The sequence below is a fragment of the Asterias amurensis genome, chromosome 4, assembly GCF_032118995.1.
Source record: "Asterias amurensis chromosome 4, ASM3211899v1".
Classification (NCBI taxonomy): Eukaryota; Metazoa; Echinodermata; class Asteroidea; order Forcipulatida; family Asteriidae; genus Asterias; species Asterias amurensis.
The window spans coordinates 24,372,522-24,386,079 of record NC_092651.1 but is presented as its reverse complement, the minus strand read 5'-3'; the positions used below and the strand labels follow the sequence as shown (position 1 = coordinate 24,386,079).

The following is a 13,558-nucleotide window of genomic DNA, read 5'->3' as shown; positions in this document are numbered from 1 at the left end:
AAGGGGTAAACCTTACATTTCTTTCAAATTTGGAGTGTTATAATTACAATGTTTCAAATCTTGAAATCTTGGTATTTTTATCAAAGACAAAAAACACAAGGGGTAAACCTTGCATTTCTTTCAAATTTAGAGTGTTATAATTACAATGTTTCAAATCTTGAAATCTTGGTATTTTTATCAAAGACAAAAAACACAAGGGGTAAACCTTGCATTTCTTTCAAATTTAGAGTGTTATAATGACAATGTTTCAAATCTTGAAATCTTGGTATTTTGTCAAAAGAGACAAAAAACACAAGGGGTAAACCTTACATTTCTTTCAAATTTCGAGTGTTGTAATGACAATGTTTCAAATCTTGAATCTTGGTATTTTGTCAAAAGAGACAAAAAACACAAGGGGTAAACCTTACATTTCTTTCAAATTTAGAGTGTTATAATGACAATGTTTCAAATCTTGAAATCTTGGTATTTTTATCAAAGACAAAAAACACAAGGGGTAAACCTTGCATTTCTTTCAAATTTAGAGTGTTATAATGACAATGTTTCAAATCTTGAAATCTTGGTATTTTGTCAAAAGAGACAAAAAACACAAGGGGTAAACCTTACATTTCTTTCAAATTTCGAGTGTTGTAATGACAATGTTTCAAATCTTGAATCTTGGTATTTTGTCAAAAGAGACAAAAAACACAAGGGGTAAACCTTACATTTCTTTCAAATTTAGAGTGTTATAATGACAATGTTTCAAATCTTGAAATCTTGGTATTTTGTCAAAAGAGACAAAAAACACAAGAGGTAAACCTTACATTTCTTTCAAATTTGGAGTGTTGTAATGACAATGTTTCAAATCTTGAAATCTTGGTATTTTGTCAAAAGAGACAAAAAACACAAGGGGTAAACCTTACATTTCTTTCAAATTTGGAGTGTTATAATGACAATGTTTCAAATCTTGAAATCTTGGTATTTTGTCAAAAGAGACAAAAAACACAAGGGGTAAACCTTACATTTCTTTCAAATTTGGAGTGTTATAATGACAATGTTCAAATCTTGAAATATATTATTTGAAAATTTTTATTCTTCAAAACAAAAATAAAATACAAGGGGTAGTAAGTTTTGCTCACTAATAAACTGTTGTCAATGCAAGTCTAACCATTGAATTTAACATCCAACAATTATCTATAAACAAAATATTATACACAAAATATTATATATGTTATTTTCCCGCCACTCTCTGTACAAACATTGCTTTTCCAAAAGCTGAGTTGTGTGCAAAAGTTATTGACTATTTTGTAACAAAAGACTTTTTAGTGGATTTCTGAGGCCATTTGCCAAGTTGGTCTGAAATACTTCTTTTGGACCCAAGCTCTGGTGTTGTCAGTAGCAGAGTGTGGGTTCGAATCCTGGTAATGACACTGGTGCCTTTGGAGCAAGACACTTTATCTCGATGGTCACAAAATGGAAATCTTGACGCATGATCATTACTACATACTTAATAAGTCTCTTGATCCAAAAGGCACTTGACCATAATTGTTTCATAAAAATTAAGGGAGGTAGTGAATTCTGCTCTACAAACCAGGCTCCTAGTGGATGATACCAATGCCTACATCCTTACAGACTGTGAAGAGGGTAACCCTGTTTCAGCTCCATGAGTAAGTATTAATTGATGAGTAAGTATTAAGTGTAGCCTTCACCTTGCAATGGCCGTCCGGCCTTGTGATGTTCTTAAAAAATGCTGCATGCTGCGCCTCATAACATCACTGCGTTTCATAACATCACTGTTAAACATAAAGCGGCTCTACCAAAGCATTGCACACCAACATGTCTTCGCAACTCTCATGGTAAAGAAATTACAATAATCAGTCAATGTCTCAAACCATTCTCTCCACTCAAAAACCTTATTTTTAACTTCGGTTTTGGTCATCAAGTTTCTTGATCTTCCCCTGCTGAGATTCAGCCTTGTAGTCTTCAAACACGGCCTTGCCGGTGTCCTTTGCTGCTCGTTTAGCGATGGCTTTGACTCCGATGTGATTAAGATTGTAGGCCGTGAAACCAATGTTAGTTGCTGCATCCAGGGAGGTGTCTGTAAGACGTGCCGCGTCGTCGCCATATCTACAAGAGCCAGAGATGAAACAAGGTTACAATTATTAGTTGTAGGGTACAACCTGGGTCCAGTTGCATAAAGCCTGTAAGCATAAAAACTTGCTTTCTAACAGAAACTGGTTACCTGCCAAACTTCCATAAATTTTGCATTGTTGCAACTGGTGCCCCATTTAAACTGTTTAAAGCCATTGGACACTTTCGGAACAGAAAACAAATTAAAAGTTTACAGATTTACAAAAAACTTACAGGGTTTACCGAAGGTAATGGTGAAAGACTTCTCTTGAAATATTATTCCATGAAATTCTTTACTTTTTGAGAAAACATTAAAACAATACCAATTCTCGATATTGAGAATTACTGATTCATTTTAAACACATGTCATGACACGGCGAAACGTGCAGAAATAAAAGTGGGTTTTCCCGTTTTTTTCTCCCGACTCGGATAGCCGATTGAGCCTAAATTTTCACAGGTTTGTTATTTTTACATAAGTTGTGATACATGAAGTGTGGGCCTTTGACAATACTGTTTACCGAAAGTGTCCAATGGCTTTAAGGCTTTATGAAATTGGGCCCAAGTGGAATTAATTGAGGAACAAATGCTGGTTTACAGAAGAACCAGGACTGTGATAACGCTGCAATATAATTCAAATAAAATCACGTAAATAATTTTTGTCTCAGTGATCTGATAATTATTATAGCATGTCAAAATGTATTTACCAGTTATTTTCATGACATTGTTTTACTCATTTCTCCAAAACTACAACACCTCATTAATTAATATTTTAAGGTAAGCTTTCTACTATCATTGTGTTCGAACGGTTTAAGTTTAAAGGCAGTGGACTGTTGGTAATTACTCAAAATAATTATTTTCATAAAACCTTTCTTGATTAGGAGTAATTGGGAGAGGTTGATAGTATAAAACTTTGTGAGAAACGGCTCCCTCTGAAGTGGCGTAGTTTTGCGAGAAAGAAGTAATTTTCCACGAATTTGATTTCAAGACCTCAGATTTAGTATTTGAGATCTCAAAATCAAGGCATCTGAAAGCACAGAACTTGGTGTGACCATGGTGCGACAAGGGTGTTTTTTCTTTCTTGCAACTTCGACGACCGATTTAGCTCAAATTTTTACAGGTTTGTTATTTTATGCATATGTTGAGATATAAACCAACTGTGAAGACTAGTCTTCTGTGGACATTGTGTTTTGTGTTACAATATTATTATTGAGAATATATTATTAAGAAAGTATTTGCGACGGGTTCACTTCCGTATCCAAATACGTAGGACGCATTGAGAAATGTACGTATGACACATTGAGAAATTTAATATTAAGAAAGTTTGATATAAAAATCAAGATGTCGCCAAAGGTCTTACAAGATATCAAATGGAAGGTACTTTACTTACTTGTGCTGAACGACATCCACTGTGGCGTTTGAGATATTCTTAGCCAAGGCCTTGGCAGCTTTCTCCAGTCCATTGTAAACAGTTCCAAAACCTGTGAAAATACGACAGCAGCGTCGGTTTTGTTACAAAAATTTCCTTGTCCATCTCTGCTTTTTGCAAGAATTCTCTATATTTTTTGTTATCTTACACTTCCTGTTCAGTGCTTAGAAACCTTGTATTAAGCGCTATATAAATGCATGTTATTATTATTCCATGAAAAGTTAGTGTTTTTCCCTTAAAGATAGCATTGAATTGTTTGACTGCAAATTACACTATGCACACATTATCAACCTTTTTTGGGTGGTTTGGAAGTCCAACACACATTGCTTTCACATGTGAATTAAACAAAACTATACACTTTGACCAGCCAATCACTTGAATACACACTTTCTTTCTGTTACCTTGTGTGTTATGCAGCCGATTTCACAAAACGATGGGATAAATCCTATCTGGAGTTAGGAAGAGCATAACCCGTCCTAACTTAGGATGGGTTCAATGCGTGCTACGTATTTGGATACGGAACTGAACCCGTCGTAAGTCCTAAGATTAATCCTAAGTTAAGAAGAGTTTGATGGTGAAATTGACGGATGGCCTTTAAACTGAATTTTTTGTAAAGGGGTATAAATGGGTTCTTAGTTGTTCAAAGGGGTACACAGGGGTGAAAAAGCATACAAAGAAGAACAAACGGGCACAGGCTGTATACTCCCCAGGGAGCTGAGATGGTTTAAGAATAATAGTGTAAGCATTTATATAGGGCCCCACAAAGATCGGAGCGCTTTACAATTTACAAATGAATTAAGGCCCAGTGACAAGGGGCTATTAATGTTGGAAGCGCTTTGAGTCGCCTTTCAGTGCGTTATATAAAAACTTGTTATTATTATTATTATTATTATTATTATTAGCAGGTACATAAGGGTACAACAGACACAGGGTACAAGCGGGTACAAAAGAGCACCTTGTAGACTGCTGGAAGCCACCTCTATGACCCCGTCCATAGTTTTACTCCTCTTGGTTGCGCCGTCAGGTTGGTCTTTACTCTTCAATAATTTATCGCTCTGTTTCTTGATGTAAGGACTGACCTCCTGGCCAAGCCTCTTGGTCAAGAAGCAAAGACTGTCCACCACCGCCTTACTGACCTAATCAAAGACACATTCACAAATAATAAGTAACGATCATAAGGCCAAATAACATTTAAAAAATAAAAAATTAAGTCTTTTCAGGTAAAAGAAAATTGGCTTTGAAAAATGTTAAGGCGGGACAATCAACTGGCATTTTTTGTTTACTTGAGGACATTTTAAGGCACTCATTTTTATCTTGGATATGCAGAGGTATGTTTAAATTGTGAGGCCAACAGCACCTTGTAAGGGTTTAGAAGGAGATGCAGCGCCATCTGCAAGGAATTGTCTGAACAGTTAGTAACAATCATAAAAGCACTTTAGGCCTAGTAAAGCAAAAAAACAGTTCATCATCCAAAAGAGGAGAATGAGTCAGGTTTGTAAAATATTTTCAATTATCTCTTTCAAGGAGGAAAGAGCAACACTAAAAATTTGCTTCGCTAAAGAAAATTAGAAGTCTAAAATATGGTTATATTTTCAATCAATCCAAGATGAAGCAGAAATACATTAGCAAGTTAGTCTTTGTGATGAAAACCCCCCAGAAAAGAATAAAAAATAATACAACTGCAAAAACAGACCAGGGCAGTGATGATGAACTGCCATTTGTCTTTTCATATGGCCTTATCTCTTACTGAAGGGCATATCAAGGCATTTTGAACTATGACTACAACAACACCGTGTAAAGATCTCAAAAGTGATGCTGCACAATCTGCCAAGGCTGCCAGAAACCTCTTAAAGGAACACGTTGCCTTGGATCGGTCGAGTTGGTCTTTGAAAAGCGTTCTGTAATCGTTTGTTATAAAATGCTTATGGGTAGAAAGATGTTGTGAGAGAAGAATACAATGATCTACACAAATATGCCTTGAAATTGCGTGTTTTTCTTTTTACCTCGTCGGCTACCACGGTCGGCCATTTATGGGAGTCAAATTTTTGACTCCCATAAATGGCCGACCGTGTTAGTTCGCGACGTAAAAGAAAAAACATGCAATTTTGAGTGTTACTTGTGTGGATCATTATATTCTACTTTTAAAACATCCTTCTAACATGTGCATTTCATAACAAATGGTTTCAAACGCTTTTTATAGACCAACTCGACCGACCCAAGGCAACGTGTTCCTTTTAAGTGCACCCAGTTCTTTTACATGCATCGCACAATACATGAGACCCAGGTCACATTCAATCCAAATTGCTAACTCCAGATAACAATACCAAAAACATGTATCATATCCAAAAAGTCAGACAACTTTCTTAAAAACGAGTTTGGAGAATAAGCTATTTGCGAGTTTGATTTGAATATTGTCTGGTACAATGACTTGCTTGGTCACAAGTTACCACTTAAATTAGAATTCCTCAGACTGTATAGACAGTTGCTATGTCAAACAATTTGGGGTAAGCTTTTGCTTTTTCATAGTCACATGAGACGGCGAACATTATTCTGAATGGATGTGTATGGAACAATCTGGAAGATTGCTCATCTGGAAGTTGCTATACAAAAGCTTGCCTCTAATCATGTGACATGGTAACTGTCTCTATAGTCTGATGAGGGAATTGAAGTTTAAGTGATAACTTGTGACTAAGCAAGTCATTGTACCAGACAATATTCAAATCTAACTCTCAAATGGCTTATTGGACTAGATGTTTTTACCTTAACGGCAACCACTGACGCCTTCTGCGCATACTCAGCGCCAGTGTGGTATTTATCATCAATCTTAGCAGGGGTCTCATCTGTCTTCAGATTCTGCTTCAGTTTATCTTTGCCGTAGTTGATCAGGTGACCTGTGGCCTCCGCCCCCTTGCCGACCCCCCAGGTAATCCACTCTGCACCTGTAGTGACACCATTCAGGATATGAATAATTCATGAGCACATCTGCATATCTATACATCAAACGTTGGTGTTTACCACCTTACTGACCACCAGGTGATCCATGATCCACTCTGCACCTGTACTGGTCTGACACCAATATGGACATGAATAATTCATGAGCACATCTGCATAACTATACATTAAACGGTGGTGTTGTTTACCACCTTACTGACCACCAGGTGATCCACTCTGCAACTGTACTGGTCTGACACCAATGTGGATATGAATAATTCATCAGCACATTTGCAAATCTTTGTACTAATCTTTTTGATCAGGTAATTGGTGGCCTTTACCACCTTACAGACCCCCAAGTGATCCACTCTGCACCTATTGACATCAATGTGGATATGAATAATTCATCAGCACATCTGCAAATCTTTATATTAAACTTTTTGATCAGGCAAATGGTGGCCTTTACCACCTTACAGACCCCTAAGTGATCCACTCTGCACCTATTGACATCAATGTGGATATGAATAATTCATCAGCACATCTGCATAGCAACTCAACTCCTGCGAATTATTCATTGAGAATTTGTGTCGTCAACAATCGTATCGCATTCGCAGGAAGTAAGAACCTGTCAGTCTTGTCATAAGATCTTCAACCTCACAACTTTATCCTTTGTTGCACCAACATTAGTGACCAATCTCTCACCTACACTACGTTCTGCAAAATCATTGAACCTTTTTAAGAAAAACTTGAAAATATACCTTTTCCCCAAATTGATTGTTTGCTTTTTGTATATTATTTTTATATTGATTTGTATTGCTCTTGCTCCAGGACCCAATTTCTAAGAGCTGCTTAAAGACAGTGGACACTATTGGTAATTGTCTTCTCACTCGGTGTATCTAAACATATGCATAAAATAACAAACCTGTGAAAATTTGAGCTCAATTGGTCGTCGAAGTTGCGAGATATGAATGAAGTAAACAAACACCCTTGTCGCACGAAGTTGTGTGCTTTTATATGGTTGATTTCGAGACCTCAAATTCTAAACTTGAGGTCTCGAAATCAAATTCCTTGAAAATTACTTCTTTCTCGAAAACTACGTCACTTCAGAGGGAGCCGTTTCTCACAATGTTTTATACTATCAATCTCTCCCCATTACTCATTACAAAGTGAGGTTTTTTGCTGATAATTATTTTGAGTAATTACCAAAAGTGTCCACTGCCTTTAAGCACAAAAAGCAGCTAAGCATAACAAAATTTCGCTTACCAAAATAAGATTACTAGCCAAACTAACATGTCACAAGTACCATTTGTGACTAGTGTCCTGCTCATTTCCGATTGAGAGAAAATTGTTAAGCATGTTAAAAGCAGCTCTATGATATTGGGCCCAGATCGTATCATCGCAAACCGCTGTGATCTTGATGGAATGGCGGTATATAAAATTATTTACTCACCAATGATGATGCCTTTTGCTATCTTAGTGCTCAACTGCTCCCCATCCTTAGCGACGGTCTCTTCATCTTCATCTGTCTGTTCCCTCCCATCAACTGGGCGGGTCCGAGGTGGTAACGGTCTCGCTGGGGGCTCTCGCTGCTCTCTCAAGACGGTCAACTCTTGGATTGTACGCTCAAAAGTTTGAATCTTTGATCTTTAAAAAAGCAACAACAAAACACATGATCATCATCATGATTATGATGATTATGATGATGATGTTGCTGATGAAAGGAAACAGGGGTCGATTTCACAAAGATAGTCCTAACTTTGGGCAGGAGTTTTTAAAGACTTAGGGCTTGTCCTAAGTTAGGACAGTTAACTCGTTCTTACTCAAGATAAGACTAGTCTTAAAGGCAGTGGACACCTTTGGTAATTACTCAAAATATTTATCATCATAAAACCTTTCTTGATTACGAGTAATGGGGACAGATGGATGGTATAAAACATTCTGAGAAACAGCTCCCTCTGAAGTGCCATAGTTTTCGAGAAAGAAGTAATTTTTCACAAATTTGATTTCCAGACCTCAAGTTTAGAACTTGAGGTCTCGAAATCAACCATCTAAATGCACACAACTTCATGTGACAAGGGTGTTTTCTTTCACTATTATCTCGCAACTTCAACGACCACTTGAGCTCAAATTTTCACAAGTTGGTTATTTTATGCATATGTTAAGATACACCAAGTGAGAAGACTGTTCTTTGACAATTACCAATAGTGTCCATTGTCTTTAACTCTTTGTGAAGTCACCAGCAGAGCTCAGAATTCTTTTTCTTTTGATGACAGAAACTCAGAAATTCATCCAATGTTAGTAGTAACTTGCGATTTAAAAGTAATCGAATGCCTAATTGAAGACTCCAAAATATTTTACCAAACCATTTGGGTCCTTTTTATACCCCTTTGATTCCTACAGCATGCAGTTTTTTTTCAGGTTTTGGTAAAAGGGTGTCCAAAATTGCTTGAAATTTAAAACTGGGTTTCTAAATTGGAAACTTAACTGTAATTAACCCTGTCAGTTTCCCTGGTGGTTTATGTTGACATCTGCAACGAAAATTTGCATCCCCTTAAGGTGATCCCCTTAAGGTGATCCCCTGGCTGCCCCTTCCCAGGTTGTATCGTAATTTGGATGTGATCCCTGGCTACATGGCAGTTAACAGCTGTATGGCTTCTGTATGGCACCCCGAACAAAGATATTGACAAAAAAGGGACACCGCCAATATAGGGCTATATATAGCTCAGTTGGTAGAGCGCCGGCACGTTAATCTGGAGGTCGGTGGCTTGAATCCCACTCTAATCAATTGTTTGTTCAACCCCCAAAATCACTAATTAAATATGACAAATAAAAACAAGATTTCCCTTCTGGCTAACACTGTATGTCAGCATGGTAACTTCACAAAAAAACTCTTGTCAAGTAGGGGAAAGAATTTTCAAATTGTAATCCCTCCTTACCTGTCAATCTCCGGTGCAAACATCACACCAACGCAAGCTCCTGGGTCTCCAGACACAACATCAGGGAAGAGGAAAGCTCCTTGCCTACTTCTCAGAGCTGGAGACTCTCCCGGAATCAACGGATACAACCAGTCACTAACCTGGAGAAACGCCGGAGGCTGATCGGCAACATCCACAAGATCTGCGTCTTTAAATTTGTAGATTCGCAGAGGACCGGGATGGCTCGGGGCACTGACATGGCCTTGCGCGTTGATAAAGAATATCTGGACTCCCTCAGGGATAGAGAAAACCTCGGAAGCATCGGACTGGGTTTGCTCGTAAGAAGGTGGCTCTTCAAGATCCATCATCTCCTCCTCAAGACGTAGGTTTTCTTCCAGTTCTTCCATCACATTAGCGTTAATGGTAGCACCCCGGCTCTCCTGTGGTTGCCTTGACAACGCATCCTGCTCCAGCTCCTCAAGTCTTCTCTTCATCTGTCGGGCTGTTTTCCTCATCTGGCTCTGCATCTTCTTAGCAGATTCAAACTCAGAACCGATGCAGGCTGGTCCTTCGCATTGTATCTCTAGTCCCTTAGCAAGACTAAGAAGTCCCTCGCTGTATAACTGGATTGCTTGGCTTGTCTCACCAGCCTCGTCAAGGGTCAGAGCCTTTTTAATAGCCAAATGAGCTTTATTGTGATATTTTGTCAATAATTTCAGTTGGTTTTCCGTCGCTGTTGTTATTGTTCTGACGGTCTGTTCTGGTTGGTAGTTAGCCATCCTTTGACTATGACAGGCTGCCGCTCATTCCTGTTGCTTTCATTTCAATATACCTCAACCTTTTTAAAGAAGTGGAAAAGGAAATACATGTTTTAATAGATGTTAGACATGTTATATATACATGTTATATACATACAGGAAATACTTGTTAGCATAAAAAAATAATAAACAAACATAATCTGCATAAAGTCAAAACTATTTCACTTGATCCCTTTTAGAGGTGAGAGGCTTATTAAATTTGATTTAAAACTCTTTGGTGTTAAATTACATACAAATTTAATGACCATAAAGACTTGCATGTACTTGGTAAATAGCACTGGAGACCTATATTGTGAAACATTGTTAGAAACACCCTCTTTGAAGTAATGTTGTTTTTGGGCTAGTTCTTCACGCCCACGTTTAACTCTAAGAAACGGTTCAGTTTAGGCATGATAAAGCTTTTTTCAGGCATTTGAAAGCTCAAAATTCTATGCAACAATGGTGTTTTGACGATTCTACAGTTGGGACGAAACTAATCCTAGAACTATGAGTTTCCGAGGTTCGTTCTGCTAGTTGTCTAACCGTTATTGCATTTAACCGCTAAAAACGCTGATTTTACAACTTCATTTCAGAGAAATTATAACGCAAATCCTCACTTCGTTCGACCCACCTTGCATGCACACATCGCACCTTTTGCTTACGCCCGCGTTGACTCATGCACAAAACAACCTGAAACCAAACATTGCTGGTCTGAAATGGGGGAAAACAGATTGTTTTGAAGTGTTTGTGCTTCAAGGGGGTTGGGGTGTTTTACTCTCATGCTGTCTGATATCTCCGGATTCTAATCAACAACATCCAAACTGGCATCATCTCCAAGCTGCGCCTGTTTGCCGACGACTGCATCATGTATCAGTCAATCTCTTCCCCCCCCAAGACAGCATCAACCTACAGCATGACATTGACCGCCTCCATCAAGGGTCACTGGACTGGAGAAGTGCCATCTGATGAGGCTTACTCGCCGCCGCAAAATAATCAGCACCCAATACCATTTGGGAGGTAAGCAACTCACTGCAGTTGAGGATTACCCCTCTTGGCCTCTCGTTTTCATCCAACATGTCCTGGCAGAATCACATAGAAAAAGTTACAACAAAGCAAACAGAATGACATAAGACGTAAGACGCCGCAACCTAAGATGCTGTTCAAGAAAAATCCATGAGAAAGCTTACATAGGCCTCGTCAGATCACACCTAGAATACTGCAGCACAGTTTGGGACCCCCACAGCAAAAAAGACATCACCAGGGTAGAGTGTTCAAAGACGTGCAGCTAGATTTGTCCTCCAGAGGTACCAACGTAGAGACAGTGTTTCTTCCATGCTACAAGAGCTTGAGTGGAAGTCACGTGAATGGAGAAGACAGGCCGCCAGTCTGTCTGTCAATGCTATACACAAGATACAGCACAACCTTGTCGCCATCAATGTCTCCCGTTTTCTGTCTCCAATGATTCCCTCCAACAACACTGTTGTTGTCAACAGATCATTCATACCACCCTTGCAGAACTCCTGTCCATCACTAGCTGCACTAAGCTTTATGGAATCCGTACCAGGAAAGGTTCTTTGTTATGTCTGTGGTCTAGCCGTCCTGCAGCTTATTACTGGGTGTGTTCGTTTTGCTTCTCTGGGTCGACACCGGTGTGTGGCTTTTTTTTTCCCAGGACAAATATGGGTAATTATCTGCACATGTTCGTCCTAGGAAATAAACACGCCACACACCTGGGTCGACCCGGGGAAGCTAAACGAACGCACCCACTGTACTACTACTAGCTACCACATACCAGTGACCAGGCCCGTGGTCCCTGTGGACCAGGGTCAACTTTAGTTGCGAAAACGTAACCCTCCTGCCGAAGGCTTCGAGGAGGGTCATGTTATCGCAACTAGGTCAACTTGTTCATGTCAACTCAAATCAAAGAACAAACACCAAAGAATATAAAGTAAACTAGACTGTCCTGACTGTACTGTTACTCACTACATAACATATTGGATGTTGCTGTACAGTTCAACATGTTCATTCACAACAATAACATGAGTAACTAAAAACCGGGAAAAAGGCAATGGATGGCCTGAAAGTGAAATGTGTGAGAGTGTATCATAATAATTTGTCCCGAGCAAAAGTTATATGAATTATCAAAATGACATCTACCTTACCTTTCACTCTAAATAACGCATTGAAAACTTGGTAACTCCAAGTCTAACAAATTATGGAGATGAAACTTCCCCTATATCATGAGCGCGTGTGTGGCTGAGTCACCTTTTGCTAGAGTTGACACAAAAACACATACCACGGACATGTACACACAGACAAATTCGATTCCTTATTTCAGGTAAAAGGCGCCCTCATGTGCCGGGTGTCGCATGCAATGGACCCTTCCCATGAAATATGCTAATTACATTCACGCTTGCGTACAGACCCTGTTGGTTGTTGATTAGCAAACACCGTAGAGTTGTGCACTAAGCAGACGCGCAATCGCGTGTGCGTCACGCACCCATTAGCCGTGTACAAAACAGCGCGATTTTGCCAACCAAAACGTTAGTGCGCACGCGCTATGTGCAATTTACATAATTTCATGGGAAGGGTCTATTGTCCTTTATAACATCCCTTGCAAGTATTCTGCCTGCTCATTGGTTTAGAGCGCGTCACATGACATGTCTTAGTTTTGCTAGACGACTGCCGCGTGATAGTGCGTCGGTTTGCCATGCGCTAGTCCGAAGACTAGCACACGGCGCCGTGCGCTAGACCGACAGACTAGCACACGGCGTGCAGTACCCAGACGTCCGGTGCGTGTACGAGGATGATAAATTAATAGTTTGTAACCATTTCGGATTGCACGACACTACATGCAACACAGTTAGTAAAAGTGTTTGCAATCTGTATTCGCGTCGTCCGTGGATTGTAGCATTAGAAATGTTTGGGATGTTATAAAACAAATATTGACTGCTTTTACTCGTGCAATGGTTAAAAACTATGACTCCCTCGGTGATCCCAGAGCGTTCTATTTTCCCTCGGCTTCGCCTCGGGAAAATAGAACGCTCTGGGGATCACCTCGGGAGTCATAGTTTTAACCATAGCACTCGAAGCAGTCAATATTTGTATACTATCCGGAGGACACTATTGCAATCGTGTCCGCCGGACAGTATTGCATATGCAATCGTGTCCGCCCAGACGCTGCGGCATAATTGTGTCCGCCCGGACACATTTGCATATGCAGTTGAGTCCGCCCCGTGCAAAACCGTCCATGCAGTAAATTAAACGCCCTTGACCTCCATGGTCGACGGAACACGTCGCCAGCTTTTTTACAAGCTATTAAAAGTGCACGTCATGAATGACATGGGATGTTCGGCCGTCGGGTATTCGCTGCAATAATAAAG

The 13,558-nt window shown here is 39.5% G+C and overlaps 1 protein-coding gene across 2 annotated transcripts; it reads right to left on the bottom strand.

Annotated features, from left to right (window-relative positions):
- Window positions 1-822: 822 nt before the first annotated feature.
- Window positions 823-12,500, bottom strand: LOC139935960 (spartin-like). 2 transcript variants are annotated; one of them, XM_071930626.1, is made up of 7 exons: window positions 10,807-10,909; window positions 9,400-10,216; window positions 7,914-8,107; window positions 6,293-6,471; window positions 4,488-4,668; window positions 3,494-3,584; window positions 823-2,103 (listed from the first exon to the last, which is right to left on the bottom strand). In XM_071930626.1, exons 2-7 carry the CDS (start codon window positions 10,155-10,157, stop codon window positions 1,896-1,898), a joined length of 1,611 nt encoding a protein of 536 aa, XP_071786727.1. In that variant the 5' UTR covers window positions 10,158-10,216; window positions 10,807-10,909; the 3' UTR covers window positions 823-1,895. The 2 variants fall into 2 exon arrangements, with proteins under 2 accessions (XP_071786727.1, XP_071786726.1); XM_071930625.1 differs by lacking the exon at window positions 10,807-10,909 and adding an exon at window positions 12,338-12,500 and having other exon boundaries at window positions 827-2,103.
- Window positions 12,501-13,558: the final 1,058 nt, after the last annotated feature.

Excerpts from the sequence above, each read along its gene's own strand:
- LOC139935960 (XM_071930625.1), bottom strand. The coding sequence starts at position 10,157 with ATGGCTAACTACCAACCAGAACAGACCGTCAGAACAATAACAACAGCG. Across the intron at positions 6,472-7,913 it reads AGCAAAAGGCATCATCATTG|GTGCAGAGTGGATTACCTGG; the intron begins GTGAGTAAATAA and ends GTGTCACTACAG. Across the intron at positions 3,585-4,487 it reads GGCTTCCAGCAGTCTACAAG|GTTTTGGAACTGTTTACAAT; the intron begins GTGCTCTTTTGT and ends GTATTTTCACAG.